The sequence below is a fragment of the Octodon degus genome, unplaced genomic scaffold, assembly GCF_000260255.1.
Source record: "Octodon degus isolate 3935 unplaced genomic scaffold, OctDeg1.0 scaffold00064, whole genome shotgun sequence".
In the NCBI taxonomy this organism is placed as follows: Eukaryota; Metazoa; Chordata; class Mammalia; order Rodentia; family Octodontidae; genus Octodon; species Octodon degus.
In genome coordinates, this window is record NW_004524640.1 from 5078878 (window position 1) to 5095257 (window position 16380).

The 16380-nt window shown below is 40.7% G+C and overlaps 1 protein-coding gene across 1 annotated transcript in view; it reads right to left on the minus strand.

The window, feature by feature from the left end:
* Positions 1 to 16380, minus strand: part of Bcat1 (branched chain amino acid transaminase 1) — a 69812-nt gene that overhangs the window by 5444 nt on the left and 47988 nt on the right. The window contains exons 8-10 of the mRNA XM_023719016.1: positions 12119 to 12204; positions 9008 to 9148; positions 6535 to 6609 (exon numbers count right to left, since the gene is read on the minus strand). Coding sequence (XP_023574784.1) covers positions 6535 to 6609; positions 9008 to 9148; positions 12119 to 12204 — 302 coding nt within the window. The remainder of the gene's footprint in view (positions 1 to 6534; positions 6610 to 9007; positions 9149 to 12118; positions 12205 to 16380) is intronic.

The following is a 16380-nucleotide window of genomic DNA, read 5'->3' on the forward strand; positions in this document are numbered from 1 at the left end:
ACTGAACTAAGAGAAAGTAGCTGCATATCTATGCTAACTATTTTGTATATACGGATATCATGTCTGCATCTTGTACAATAAATAACCACTAGGAAGACAGTATGCAATATGTTAATTATTGAAACTGTCCTACCAATTTGATTTGAAACTGTCTCATTGCTACTTGTTTCTCAATAAAATTATGGAAAAAAGCCAAAAAACAAAAAACAAAGAGGGTGGTAGAAAGCACTGCTAGAACAGGGAACAAGATCTGGAGTCCAGCAATTTCAGAGATAACTTTTGAGGTTTACACAGTCCTATGGATAAACCACTACAACTACTGGACTATATTGGATTATTTTGCTGAATTCACACACCTACAATATTTAAGTGGCAATGGAATACCCATCTCTGACAAAACTAAATGAAAAGGGGAGGTATAAATGAAGGACCATTTTGTATATGTACATATATAAAATAGGTTAGATATACAGCTACTGTCTCTTAATTCAATGAGAAGAAAGATTTGTACTAATAGTGTATGGACAGGATATCATGTCTGCATCTTGTACTATGAATAGCTACTACAAAGACAACAATATGCAATGTATTAATTATTGTAACTGTCCTACTATCCTGTTTTGAAATTGTCTCATTACTATTTGTTTCTCAATAAAATTAATAAAAAATACAGATATATATTTTTTTTCACTACAAAATGGTCCTTCATTTATATCCCCCTTTTTTCTTTACTTTTGTCAGAAATGGGTATTCCATTGCCATTCATTTATTGTAGGTGCATGAATTCAGCAGAGTAATCCAATATACTCCAATAGTCCATAATAGTAGTGGGTTATCCTTAGGACTGGCAATGTCAGAAGTTGTTGACTGAGCCTTTTACAGCTCAGCATATTAATATGGCTTTATGCCTTGTTTTTATACTTTTCTGCTGGATGGTTAAGACCAAGATAAAGCAAGACCTATATAACAAGAAATATAACTTTTGTATCTGACAAGGTCAGTCAGATCTCCTCAGGATTTACCCTGAAGCCCTGTATCACAGTTTGTAGATCCTTTGTCAGTATCAGCCACGTAGATGAGTCACGGAGGAAGCCTAGACTGTAGGAGTGGCCTGCCCACGGGCCCCTCTGCCTGTTTCCTGGCTTGAGATGGGACCACTTGCTTCCACATGCACTCTTGTCCCTGGCATCTGCTCTGAGAGGTTGAAATAATAGGCCTGCTGATCTTGGACTGTGAACCTCCAGAACTGTGAGCTAAATAAACCTTCTCTCTTTATAAAGTTAGCCGCCCCAGGTATTACATTTTAGTAGCATTAAGCTGACCAACACAGCATTATTCAAAAGATACCCCCGTCTCAACTTAGAATGTCTCAACATATAATATATAATAGCAATGTTTTGTTATTGTTTTTATATTTTTCTCAGCATCCTATGTATTCCTTTATTTTAGATGAAGAAACATTAATACATCATGGTGAAACCCCAAGAGATAAAAAGAAACAATTCCAACATTTCAACAGCCTTGGAGAAGAAACATGAGTGGGACTAATTATAACTCAGGATCTAAGACAGTGGTGGGGAACCTACGCCACGTGTTCCCTAGTCGACTCTCTGTATCATTGAAAGCTCTAAAAGTTCATCACTGATGTAAGATGACAACCCCAGCCCTCTGAAAAGTGGAGGAAGAAAAAGCATTGAAGTGTGCTAGTACATCTGGGCCACAGGAAAGCAGTACTGTTTCAGAGAGTCATAAAAAGGTTCTAGAAAATTGGGGTGCTGAGGGCTGGTGAGATGGTTCAGTGGTCTAAAGCACCTACTTACAACAAGCTAAGCTAAGCAAATGGACAGCGACCGCGGTTCAATCCCCAGCACCACATGCCAGCCAGCCCGCCCCTGGTGGGCTGAGCTGGCCACATACACACACACACACACACACACACACACACACACACACACAATAAATAAATAAATTAATTAAAAAAAAATTGGGGTGCTGAGGGATGACCAAGACCTTATCAGGTATCTGCAAGAAGGCACAGCCACGGCACATGGCACCAGACAGCAGAGCACACCCGGAGCAGAGAGAAGACTCAACAGCAGGAGCAAGGAGGAGTGTGAGCATGACTAACTGGGACAGCAAGCGGAAGCAGAGGAAACATAACACGAACAACATGGCTAATACTCTTCAAGTTTAACTTTGGTTAAGTAGGAAACAGAAGTATTTTTTCCTTATGAAAGACAGACAGACAGACAGACAGATAGACAGACAGACAGACAGATGGACAGATACAAAGTAAGTTAGTTCATTGGGAATGTTTCCATCCTAGGAGTTACATGTAGAGTAGTAAGACCCTGGGAGCTATATGCATAGTAAGCTAAATGGGACCAATACTTAACCTCAGAGAATCTTATCTAAACACAGCAGTACAAAAGTTAAAATGAAAAGGCAAATCTGTGGTTAAAAAGAATTTTCCCCAGGGTTATACTGGCAAGAATCATGAAAAAAAGTTTCTTTTCGCTTTTGGTGATTGCTGCTCCCTTCTTCAATTTACCAGAGCACTTTGTACAAAGCACTTAGGTTTGCACGCAATGCCAAGAGATCAAATGTAAAACATGGCGCAACGCTATACTTTTTCCTCAGTAATTACTGAAATGATTTTTTCTTGGAATTGGACAACCCTGGTAGCCTGGCTGACAGCACTAATTTGCTATCTTGTAAGAGGATAATTTTGAAACTCCAGGTTCCATGCACCCAGCCACAAAACACCTGAAGAAGAAAGATGTGGTTTTAGATTATGAATGGATGGTCTTTTGTTAATTAACAGTTTGGAGCGAGACTTCTGGTTTGTGGTTAATGGAGATCCACTGCATTATCTCCACGTTCGGAGATTTTATCCTTTGCACCTTTATCCAGTGTGGTACTCTGGATGCATTAGACTCTAGTGTCCTACCACTGTACTTCACTTCCTAGAGTAAAAGCAAATAATTAATTTCTTAGCCTCAGTAATAAGGTTAGAGGGAAAAGTTTAATTTTTTTCCTCATTCCTTCCTTCATACGCATCCTTTTTATTTTTAAACTTTGCATAAGGGCTCCCATGTATAGTGTTTATTTTAACCTCCCTTTATATCGTGTGGTTTGGTTCTTTAGAGGCTTTTTTTTTTTTTTTTTTGCCTTTTTTTTACTGCGAGGTCCCCAGCTCCATTCTTTTGCTGAATACATCAGTCAAAAACATTTTAGTCACATTCTTCTGGTTTCTACCATTTTACTTTTTATTAAATGTATTTAGTACAGGCTCTACGGGGTCTCACTACACAGGTCACACTCACAGTGACCCTCCTGTTTGCAGCCTCCCAAGTGCTGGGATTGCAGGCCCACACCATCACACCAGTCTCAATCAATCTCTCAGCACACTCGCGGGTGGGGCCGGCACGGCAAGCCGGGGATCAAACCCCCAGCCCCTGCTTCTGCCTAAGGAGGTGCTTTAATCTGCTGAGCTGTCTGGCTGGCCCTCTACCATTTTAAACAAAATGTGCTTTCTAAGAACTTAGGTAACAGCTGTCAAACTTGCCTTAAAATTACATGTTCAGAGCCTGGCATGGTGCCACATGCCTGCAAACCCAGCACTTGGGAGGCTGAGGCAGGAAGATCATTGTGAGTTTGAGACCAGCCTGGGCTACAAAGTGAGCTCAAGGCCAGCCTGATCTGCATAGTAAGATCAAAAAAGAAAGAAAGAAAAAAAATTATGTGTTCAGGCTTTTCTTTTAGTCATGGTTTTGGGTCCTAATGATATCTGTCAACATTTCAATGTTGCAATGTTAATGAGTCCCATTTCTGCTTTCGATTCCTAGCAATTCCTTCCCTAAGCAAAGATTCATGATTCTAGCTGCTGAATGGCTCCACTTAGGTCTTCCAATTGCAAATTTAATGGTTTCATTTTTCTTTTACTTACTGATTACTTTTTGTTTTCTATTAATGCTTCACAGTCAAATCAAACAAATTTAGGTTAAGTTTAAATTTTCTTATTTCATACAATCTTTAAGAGGTAGCCCAAATCTCATTTTAATACTATAAGATGTACACATTTTTAAAAACTGAAAAAATACTTATATTTTTATTTCACTTCAGTTTTCGGAGCTAAAAACTAAAGCCCAGTTTGGCCTCCAATTTGCAACCTTTTCTCCTCAGCCTCCTGAAAGCTGGGATTATAACCATCACACCTCGCTTAAAATGTACAATTTTTTCAAGAAAATTACCAAAGCCATTTTTCTTCTGACCTAGGACCACACCTTTCCATACCTGACCAATTATGGAATTTTAAATTCCACCTGTTTTTTTTATCTGAGTAAAACTAATAATTATCGTCATCAGATTCACTCAGGCAACCCTAAAAAAAATCAGAAAATTAAGATAGCACTTTTTATTTGATATTCTTCCACTTATTTATGTTTCTGTACAGGAAGGGAGAAAAAAACAACTCAGTGTCATTTTTCTTCTTTTTCTGATATGAAGTATTCTTTATAGCTTACAGAAAATTCTTGCAGGGCCAGGGACATAGCACAGTAGAATAAGCGTTTGCCTGGCAAGTGCAAGGACCTGAGTTCAATCCCCAGTTCCAAAAAAAAAAAAAAAAAAAAAAAAAAAGAGAGAGAGAGAGAGAAAGAGAGAGAAAAATAAAAAGAAAATTCTTGCAGAAAACCTGCACTGAAGAGAGATAAAGCAGCTCACTGATTCACAGGCCAGAAGCACCTGGGCTTGGTGGGGCGCACATGTAAGCCCAGTACTCGGGAGGGCCAGACAGGTAGAACAAAGTCTGAGCCCACCCCAGGCAACTTAGCAAGACGCTCTCTCAAAATATAGCAATTTAAGATGAAAAGCCCCTGTTCAGTGTGGAAGTTCTGGGTTCCATCTCCAGTACCACAAAACAACGCAATGTGAAACCCATATCCATTCTTTGCTTTTACCACTGCTAGTAAAAATTTTTCATCAAAGTTGCTATGTAAATTTAAAAGAATACTGTTTCTATAACAATCCAGCAACCTCACTTTCTAGATACTTGCTGCCTTCTCAAACAACTATAAATTTTGCTTAGTTTCATAACTAAGCTGTCACTCAAACCATGTAACGGATCAAACTGTATTTGACTTCTGAATCTGAGCTTCCGCTACCCCTGGATATGTTCAGCAATGGGCACTGAGGACATATGGGCTCAGCAGAAGCCTCCAGAAACTTGTACAATACTTGCAGTCTTTTCTGTAGCTGGCCCCGTACGGTCTGGTTTGCAATATGCCTGCTTAACTACTCAAAGAGACATTACCAAAGGGAGATGTGCCGAAGAAAATAGGTGAAACAAATCAGTGGTATAAAAAACCTGCGTATCCTCTGACCCACGGTAGAAATTGAGCCTAAGGAAATGATCAAGTATGTCCTGTTCATAGTATTGAAGAAAAAAAAAAAATCCTCATCTGCTTTCAGTCCACCATCGAGTGCGAGCTCTTGCCTCCTACCCGCAACATGTCTTCTCACAAGGCTTTCAGAATCAAACGATTCTTGGCCAAGAAGCAAAAGCAGAATCGCCCCATTCCTCAGTGATTCGTACGAAGACAGGTAATAAAATCAGGTACAACTCCAAGAGGAGACACTGGCGGAGGACCAAGCTAGGACTGTGAGGAGTTGCACATGAGCTGCAGCACATTTACCCTCTGGGAGGTCACAGACGATGGCATCTTTTAATCATGGTCAAGACAATACTGAATAAAGTTTTAAAAATAACCATTGCCCGCACAGTGGAATATACTTTAAAAAAAAAAAAAAAAAAAAAAAAACACCAACATCAGAAATGCTCACTGATATGATTTTTTTTAAACATTTATGGTACACCAACATGTCTGAATTCAACTGATTAAGTGGTATTGAGAAAACTAGTTATTGAGATAAAGAACATTTAAGAGTTTAACTCTTAAGTTAAAAAAAAATAGGCAAAAATTACATATGATACGAATCTACTCTGCTGGGGAAAATAGAGATCTGAAGGATAAAAGTTACAAAACATTGAAAATACAGACATTCCAAGATAATTGTGGTTCATTTCTTAGCCTTAGAATCACAGGTCATTATTTTCTTCCTGGGTTTTCCTCTACTTTCAAGGTTCTTAAAGCAAAAATACTACATTTTTAATGAGATTTCTGAATGTTGTAACAATTTACATTCATTTTTTTACATGTTAAGTAATCTGGAGTCCCTGACAAGAGTTTCTTTTTCCTCTTTTAAACTCTGTACCTTCTTTTTCACTTTGGCTCATGCCCACACACAGCAGGAACACTGTTCTTAACTTTGCTAATCTCAAATTAATATATTTACCCTCTGCTCTCCATGGAAATACGATCTCGTTCTAAGCCCCCAATGGAACAAGGTATTTTTGTTTTATTTTTTGGTGGTGGGAAAAAACCAAGGCTTTCCGCATACTAAGCAAGTGCTCTCCCACTGGTCTACACCTCCAGGCATTGGGTTATATCTACAAAGAAAAAACACCTTTACCTGGATATCATTCAGTTTCTCCAAGATACGGCTTGCAAGCATAGGCCCATTCTCCATCGTTGGAATGTGTATCATCTACGAAAGAGAATTGAGATAATTTGAGAGTATTCACCCTGCAGAATGATGACAGAGAAGACATCTGGCGATTTACTATATTGAGGCAATTGCCCCGAAATAAGGAATGGCACTGTAACCTGCTTATTATGCATACTACCTGCTTATTATGCAGACAGCAAAGATGCTTTGCTATTCTGAACTGGAATGAATGCTAATTGATGACAAGCAGTTCACTGCCTAGCAACTAAATTTGGGACATGAATGGACTGTGTTCTAGTCTTCAGGCTGATCTGAGAAATCAATGAGACAGGGGGCCCTAAAGTAATGATGAAGTGAATAAAAGCCTGGACTCTTCTAAAATTCTGAGAAACCCTAAGGATGAAGCACTGTCCTCTGCCTCTAACCCTGTAACCAAAGAACAAGGATGCAAAGATACTCTGTAGCAAATTACAGCAAGTCATTTTGGGCACATGAATTTGGGCAAGTCCACACCTTCGCAGAAGGGGCTCCCTTCCTATCCTAGGTATACACCAGACCTCCAAAAGCCTCCACAACCCTGGACAGCTAAATTCATGGCCGAAAGAGACTCCATGTTCCTAGTCTCTATCTGTGCCGTGTCTACGCATGCCTCACTGGCTGTGGGCTTTTGATAATTTGATTTTACTAGTTAGTCTATGTTCTCAAACTTATTAGATCTTTTAGTGTAACAGGATAATGAGATAATTAGATGTACTTTTTTGGCTCTAAACAGCTCCTAAAACAGAACCATTAAACTCTAAAAACTTATCTCCAGAGGTGAAATAAAAATTGAAGCTTAAAAAAATCTGAGCTAGGCCGGGGAGATGGCTCAGTGGAATAAGCGCTTCCCTGGCAAGCGCAAGGACCTGAGTTCAATCCCCGGTTCCGCCAAAAAAAAAAAGAAAAGAAAAGAAACTAAAATCTGACCTAATGACAATGTCAGTTAATAAAGTAGACAGGTAACATAGTGTAGATATTATCATAATAAAATACTGGTATTGATGAAAAATAGCAAAAATTCTGTGAAATAACCAATTTATAGATGGAATTATGTCAGAGCAATCCATTGAAATAAATGTTAAAACCTAGAGCAAGGGCTGGCGAGATAGCTCAGTAGACTAAGTGCCGGCTTTGGCAAGCACAAGGACCAGGGTTCAATCCCCAGTCCTGCATGCCATGCCAGCTCTGCCCCCAGGGCACGCTGAGCTGGCTGAACGAGTCCAGGCATGGTGGCACAGGCCTGTAATCCCAGCACTGGGGAGGCTGAAAACAGGAGGAGCACTATGAGTCTGAGCTGGGTAGTGAGACCCTGTATCAAATACATAAACGAAAAAAACCTAAAGTAATGAACCAGCCACCATTAAAGTTTTCAGGATAATCGATGTGATCAGCTGAAACCAAATGATTGGCATGCAGAACTCAGACACTAGTGTGTTTCACGTGAATCATTTAAGCTAATTCATCTTGGAAGAATAATTCCCATGAGGCTCTGCATGCTAAGGGGAGGCACAGCACCCTCTTTTACTTTGAGGAAACTAAGGCTCGGGGAGTTTGCAGGGGCATTAATTGATGTTAATCCGAAGTACCAGACTTTTGTTGTTAAAGGGAAAGTCAAAAATTGACAAGATACTTGAAATACACTACATATAAAAATCGGAGAACTTCACTAAGAGAACGCATCTTGCAACCAAAACCTTGAGTTCCTTCTGGAATATTTTATTTTATTTTTAAAGTTTTTTTTTATTTATTTATTTATTTATTTTTTAACTGTCTTTTGTTTCTTAAACATTTATTTATTTAGTGTGTGTGTGTGTGGCCAGCTCAGCCCACCAGGGGGCGGGGCTAGCTGGCATGTGGTGCTGGGGGATTGAACCGTGGTCCCTCTGCTTTGCATAGCTTAGCTTGTTCCAAGTAGGTGCTTTAGACCACTGAGCCATCTCACCAGCCCCATCCTTCTGGAATATTTTAGTAAAGGTACTAGTTATGCCAAGTGAAAAACTTTTGTAAAGCAGTCTAAATAATAATAATAATCTGTTCAAGTGCATTTTCCAAAATAATTTTCCAATCCTAATCCAGTATCTTGGAAGTACTTTTGAAAAATCAGAAAGCTGAAAGCTAATCTATTGGCACAGCTCTCCTGCCTACATTGAGGTGAAGCCAATGTGACAGCAAAGAGAACACCAAGTTCAGTCCATGTTGCCACTCACTTGAAATCACTGTAACGGTGGAAGCTATGAGCCGGCACATGTTTGTCCAGGCAAACAATCCAAACTGTCATGCTAGCACACTGTAAGACGACTCAGCATCCCGGGTCCAAGGAGAATTTCATTCATACATAATAAAAACTAAATTCCAGGCCAATGTTTGGAAACTGCAGGAGATGAACCTGTCGTCTCACCTGATCCTCGTACAGTACATCAGAAACTGGGCAGACCACACAGGCCGTGCCACTGCCAAACATCTCCTTCACTCTGTTCTCGTCCACGGCGCTGGTCAGATCATTCATGGTGAGGTACCTCTCTGACACCTTAAATTCACCCTGTTAGGGATATTTAAAAAATAAAAGCAATACTTACCTTTCTACTTTCTGGTAGAACCCAGATAATGTCAACTTTCCTCTGGAGGAAAGTTGAAAAGGACAGACCATCTTATTGGTAAATGCCATGAGGCACTATGCATCCTACTTCAAAGTCAAAGCACTTGTAAATTAAATTACAGAATATAAAATACACAATTATCACCTGAGAGACATAGTATGTGTTAATGTATGCTCACTTACTGAATTTTATTGCTGTCATGGATAAAATCTCATAAGTTGATTCATTCCAACTGCTCCTTAATGCAGGGCCCACATATTTTATCATAAAGGAGAAAAGCATATTATATCATATAATATTAGTAGTCCCTGCTACCATTGATCATGTGTTCATCATATACCCCCTTTAACTCTAAAGGGAGGCACAATTATCTCCATTTTACTGGCTCAGGGAGGCTCAAGGGGGGTAATCGCCAAGGCCACACAGCTAATAAATGGCAAAAACTGGGTTTAAACATAGTCTGACCCAATTTGCTCTAAATGTGGTTTTCCTTCTACTGTGCCTTTCATGGGTTAAAAAAAAAAAATCAAGTTTAAATATCTGAAATATTCATTTTAAAAAGTTAAATGTATATTTATTTGTATTTTGCTTTAAAAATTGCATTACAGGCTGGGCATGGTGCTGCATGCCTGTAATCCCAGCACTCGGGAGGCTGAGGCAGGAGGATCCTTGGGAGTTTGAGACCAGCCGGGGCTACAAAGAGAGCTCAAGGCCAGCCTGAACTGCATAGCAAGACCCTGTCTCAAAACAACAAAACAAAAACAAAAAGATACATATTTTTCTTTCTAAATTAATAGATAAGGTGACCTTACAATGATCCATATTCTTTCTTCTCTTTTAGAAATCAGATTAGCTTCAATTTCACCAAGGACTAAGTGGTGCTATCTCAACTTCTGCTGCATTGTTTGAATATTTCATTTGTTCAAGGATAGAAAATGAAAAAAAAAAAAATCCAGCACTTATAATCTGTTTAAACTAATACTTATTCTTCAATATTTAAGTGTCATAGTGATTAAAATTCAATGTTTGTCAACAAGCTCTTTGAATTAAACACAAGAGAATGGATGTGTTAAAAAAAAAACACACAGAATGGAAATGTTTTTATGACCTACAAACCTGCAAAACATAAAAATGGAAATCAAAGCCCTTGGTCAAATTCGAAATATTACAAGAACAATGTACCATGCTGTAAGTAGATTTGGAAAATGATAGGGAAATACGTCTGTCCTTACAAATATGGCTCTTCCCAAGTTGCAATGGCTTTCATTCTACAATTGCAACTATGTGTTCAGAGGTAAATAACTAAGTTCCAGAAGACCAGCCAACTTGATTGAAAACAAGCTTGAGTTCCATTCTGCAAAAGGAAAAAAAACCTCCCTGGTAAATAAGCAGAATTGTTTTTATTCCGTTTACCCTTACTTATCTTTGGACAATTTCCCCTGTCTGGCAAGTAGTGGTAACCCCCCACATGCCTCTTGGCATTTTAAGTCTCACTGTTTTAAAATAGCTTTTAAAATAAATTACAGCTAAGGAGTCAAGAAAAACTTCCTCTATAATAACCTATTTTTCATGCTAGCAAATCATTAGTGTGGGAAGCGTTTCCACTTGCAACTTGTCATCAAGCCTTCTGTACTTAGTTGATTTTTTTTTCCTTTAATAAAACAGAAATTACTGAGCTTCAAAAATACATCTTTCCAACTGCAAACATATTTAGGACAGGGCAAGCTGTTTGAAATTATACCAACAGTTTGTAAATGTCATGCCCAACGTGCCAGCCAGTGCATGGCAGTTGGGTCTTGTCTACTTCAGCGTTTTGTGGAATTATTTATAGCACCATTTCCTCTGTTTTCAAAGTCTTTTTTCCAGAGAAAATGCTAGATAATGTGTGTGTTTCTAAACATGTGTCCTACTCATACGGTCTGACTGAAGTGTGCTTAAAGCCTTCCCACAGTCTTTGGAGACCTCTTGGACGCTTGGGTTAAAAGTTCCATTCGAACACTGTTGCCAGAAAAGCCACCCATTTCAGATTCATCTTAAATATGTCACGTCATTTTAAATAACAAACAGTTTAATAGTCTTGCCTGTGTTGCACAGATTTGAGAGTCTACTGGAAACCACTTTTACAACTGCCTCTATGTTTTGATCTTGAAAAATAGCCATGAATATGAACTATGGGTGATGGGGGCAGTAGAGCGAGGGAGAAAGCACCCAATCCAATGACGTGACTGCTCCGCATACACAGGTCAGTGCCAGTAAAATCCCACAGATCCAATAACAAGCAAAGTGATGCTAGAATAAGGGAAGGAGAGGAAAACAAAGAATCATGTTTCCACTGCATTGTGGAACATAGTTATGCTTGAAAGGTTGAAAGCTGGCTGGAGAGAAGAATATAAAGCACAGGCCAGGTTAGAATGGAAGAGATGTCTGGTCTAGAGACTCAGGTGAATAAAGGATGCTCTACTCGGACATTTGCTAAGTTGGTTTCTCTCCGCCCTCCCTAGAAACAGCCCTTGCCTGACAGTCATTCAAGGAGGATCCTCTAGAGCTATAGTGGTGAACTTAGGGCACACAAGCGCAGTGGGCACAGAGCCCTCTCTGTGGGCATGTGAGCCACACTGACCCACAGCACTGGATAGCAGTTCTTCTTTCTTAAATAAAGCCTTAGTATTCAGGTTTAATTGCAGTGTTGGCACTTTGGGATAAATAAGTGGGTTTTGGGTTGCACTGTGGGCATTCGATCTCTAAAAGGTTCACCCTCGCTGCGCTACAGTGTTCTTTTAACTGAAGGTAAGATCTAGAGGTCAGATAACACCGGTCACAATCCCAGGATATTATTTCACCAGCACTCTAGGCTTCTTCTGATTCCATTTCGTTGCAAGTTGATGAGAGCTGTCCGTGCCAAGCATACCCACCCACTCGCGTGCCAGGTCCAGGATGCTCTGCCTCGTCACTCCTGGAAGAATGATGCCATCTAGCGGAGGAGTTGCCAGTTCTTCTTCTGTCAATCACAATGGGAAGACTTTGTCAGGCATGCCTTAGATCAACAGCCATTTTTAAAAGCCATTTCTCACAACTGTGCTCTTCACAAACCTAAAGTTCATGCTACAGATCTGAAGTGTGAAGTCCTGCCTATCAATTCACATTCTGGGTGGGATTCTTATTTTACAAGCCAGAAAGAAAGCAACTCTTCTACTAATGTGCAATTTATCCTGATCATGCTTTCTTCAGTCACCCTTTACATGTCATGGACTTATGTTGAACTCCACTGTGGAGACAGCTAAAGAAGAAAAATTCTCCAAACTCTGAGTCTATGCCTTACGCATACTATAGGACCCCTACCCACCCGTGGGTTGGGTGTGCCATCCGCCTGGAGCCATCGAGTGTGGCCTATCACCTGCACAGGCTTCTCTATTGCAGGCTTTCTCTCAACATCCCCCCTCTTTTTCCCCTTTGATACCCAGGAGTCAGAGTGAATCTTCAGACCTTACTAATCACCTCACACAATGCCGAACTGTACAAAGTAGCACATGTCTGCAGAGGAACTCCCAAAGTACGCTTAAAAGGATCACTGGGAGGGAATCACACTGCTATCTTAGGTCTCCCCCAAGCCCTTGTATGCAGTGACAAACAGGTTTAGAACTCACACGAATCAATTCTCATTTGACAGAAGAAGAAACCCAGAAGTGATCTGTCAAGATTGGCGACATGGGAAGAGCCAGAACCAGCATGCGGTGGCTTGAGCCGGGCCACAGCCCTTGCCTTTAGCAGGTACCTGCTTTGCCGTGCTAACGCCTGGCCTCTCCCCAGGTGCCCAAAGCTCCATATTCATCTCTGTATTCCTGAAACTGGACATCCTAGCTGGCCCAGACGGGTATTTAGTAAGTGTTTTTGAATTTTTTTTTTTAAAAAAGAGCAATGAATGAGCTCTTTGCTAGGATATAGTAGTGTGATTTTTTCCAAAGTTCTTTGAAAATTGCTTTCAGGAGAGAAGAAATTTGTTCTTGGCAATGTTCTCAGGGCTACTTTTGGTCATGTTTCGAAGTGTGGAAGATCTCAAAATAAACATGTTTTATGATGTTTTATGATAGCTAGTTAGAGGCATAAATGTACGGTTCTGTATGCATGTATGATTATTACATCTACTCAAACAAACACATGCACACATGCAATGCCCCAGAAATAAATCTTCCCCAAAGCTTGCTGAGCTCCAAGACTACATAAAGTTAAATGAAAACAGCAGCTTTGCATGTGTAAACGCTGTTTTGTGAAATATATTTAACACCCAGAACTGTAACCACTAGCCTGAGGTCAAGGAACAGAACATCTGCTCCTCTGGTTGCCAGACAGAGACGATGACATGACAACATTTGGGTGAGAAATATTCATTTTCCTCTGTAACCACAAACATGCTCGCAAGAGCCAGAATGAACTCCAGATTGCCCAACAGGAGGAAAACAGAACCTCCCAGCGCAGCTTGTCTTTGACAGAGAGATCATTCTGGGGAGGGAAAGAATTCAGTGGCAACAGCAGCAGCAGTCATCTGCGGTTGCCCGGAGTCAGGCATGAATGGGAAGCAGGGATGTGGGTCTGCACATCTGCCCTGTTCACCAACAACACAATCACCCGTCTATTCAGCGCATACGCTTGAGGTGGTATTTGCTATTCTAAGCTCCACGAACCAGACTGATTTCACTCCCTACTCACTTTCTAACAGGTTGAGGCAAGCAAAGATGGAGTTACACAGCAAGTCAGATCATGCAGGGGGGAAGAAGAGGGAAGGACAGTGGGGATGCTGAGGACTTATGGGGACAGAGCTTGCAGCTCTGATACAAGCTCAGCGACATCCAGGGGGACAGTGAGATTGGAGAGCAAAGACTCGGGGGCTGTGAAAGAGCTCCGTAGGCAGACATGCAAGGAGGAGAGCTCCAGAGAGAGTCCTTATAATCAAGTACGTGATGTGTCCAAGAGGCTTCCAGGGCTGAGTGACGGAGCAACAACAATACTTATTGCCATGGTCAATCTCAAAAGTAGGCACGAGGGCTGGGTCTTACTTTTCTAAGTATCTATAGTGTCCCAGATGTGATAACATTATTTGTTCAAACAGCAAAAAGTAAATATATGCGTTTGAAGAAGCTATGAATAAAGTGAAAAACGAAAATGGAAGCTGGGAATGGTAACACGCGCGTGCAATCCTATTTTTCTGGAAGGCGGAGAGAGGAAATCACAAAGTCAATCCCGGCCTAGGGAACCTAGTGAGACCATGTCTCAAAATGAGAAAGGAGCAGAAGCCGGAAGATGAGCCCAGCATGGACTGCAGCAAGAGTCCCAGTGGCAGTGGCAGTGGCAGGCACAGTGGCTCCTGAGGAAGAGAATTAAAAAGAAAAGGCGATCCTTTCTGCAGGTCATGGTATCACTGCCTTTCAATGCTAATGTTTCTGGAAGAAGTCCGACTGCCCAGGGACTTTCACACCCTAATGCTCATAATCTTCAGTACTCTTCTGATCACTTTAGAACTAGGATTGCCAGGGACCTGGACACACTGGAGCACGTGTCCCCATGAGTATGTGTACCCATCTGATACCAGTCCCGAGTAAGGCTCCATTCTGGTGTCAAACGTTGATGACGTGAGGACTGACTTTCTAATTAAAACCACTGCTAAACGGGGCAAGGCTGTGCTGTTAATAGGTGAACAAGAACAGCAAAACAGTCATCACTGAGACTGCCTGGGGCCGCGGGATCCTGAATAGGCCCAGAGCGCAGGCCCATTGAGCGAGCGAGACTGCCCGGGGCCACTAGATCCTGAATATTGAGTGAGATGACCCGGGGCACTCTGGATCCTGAATAGACCCAGAGTCCAGGCTCAGCATGTGAGTGAGACCACCCAGGGCCCGCGGATCTTCATTCGACCCAGAGCGCAGGCCCAGTGAGGAACCCTTCAGCAGAACTCCCTGCAAAGAGACTAGAGGCAAGACCCATGCAGCTGATTCAGGAGCAGAACATCTTGCCAGAGAGACACAAAGGGTTCAACTCTAACAGCTGCAGCAGGAAGAAGAGGAGCACAGCAGTCAGATCCAAACAACAGCCACCTGGAGGAATCTGAACTTCATAGATCCAGACCTGGTGCTAAGGTAATAACTCTATCTAAGCTCTACACCAAAGGTCAGAAGACAGTGGTATACAAAATAACAAAGAGAAGGGACAAAATGCAGTCTCAGACCCTGAGTCCACCCAGTACAACGGCAGAAGACACTAGCACTGAGGAGACTATCACATGCCAGATAACTCTGAAATAATAGCGTTGGCAGTAAAGAAACAACTGCAGAAAGGTATAGAAGAAATCAGATCAGAAATAATTTCGGAACTAAAAAATGTGGTGATAACTATAATCAAAGAAGTACTAAGTGCTTCTAAAGAATGCACTGATTAAAAAAATAGAGCAGAATATAAAAATGATGGAACCCCTGAATAAGCAATTTAGGAAAGAAATAGAATATATTAATAGGTTCAAAGTGATATATAGGAAATTAAAACCTCAATCACAAGCTGGCAAAACTGTTTGAGGGAAAGTGAAAATAGACTTTCTGACCTGAAAGACACCATTACAGCTAGTGAAAAAGTAAGAAAAGGTCTCTTTAAAACAACTAGAATGCAGAAAAAAATAATTCAATACTTGCAAGACGATGCAAAGATGAACAATGTGAGGCTAATAGGCATCAATGAGAAGGAAGGAGTCAATACAAATGATATAAAAAGAATATGGGCAGAAATAATAGCAGAAAACTTCCCAAATATGGGGCAACAATCTGACATTCAGGTAAAACTGAAGCATATAGAACTCCAAATAACATCAACCTAATGAAAACCACACCCAGACATATAATAATCAAGATCCCAGAAATTCAGCACAAGAACAGTATACTAAAAGCTGCTAAAGAAAAGAAACAGATCACATTTAAAGGAAAACCCATTGGAATAACAGCAGATTTCTCTTCACAAACCCTCAAGTCAAAAAGAGCATGGAGCAAAGTACTTCAAGTCTTGCAAGAAAACAAATTCCAACCCAGAATATATCCTGCAAAACTCTCAAGTATAATGGAGAAGTGAAATACTTCCATGACAAAGAACAACTGAAGAATTTCATGATGACAAAGCCAAGCCTACACAGACTACTAAA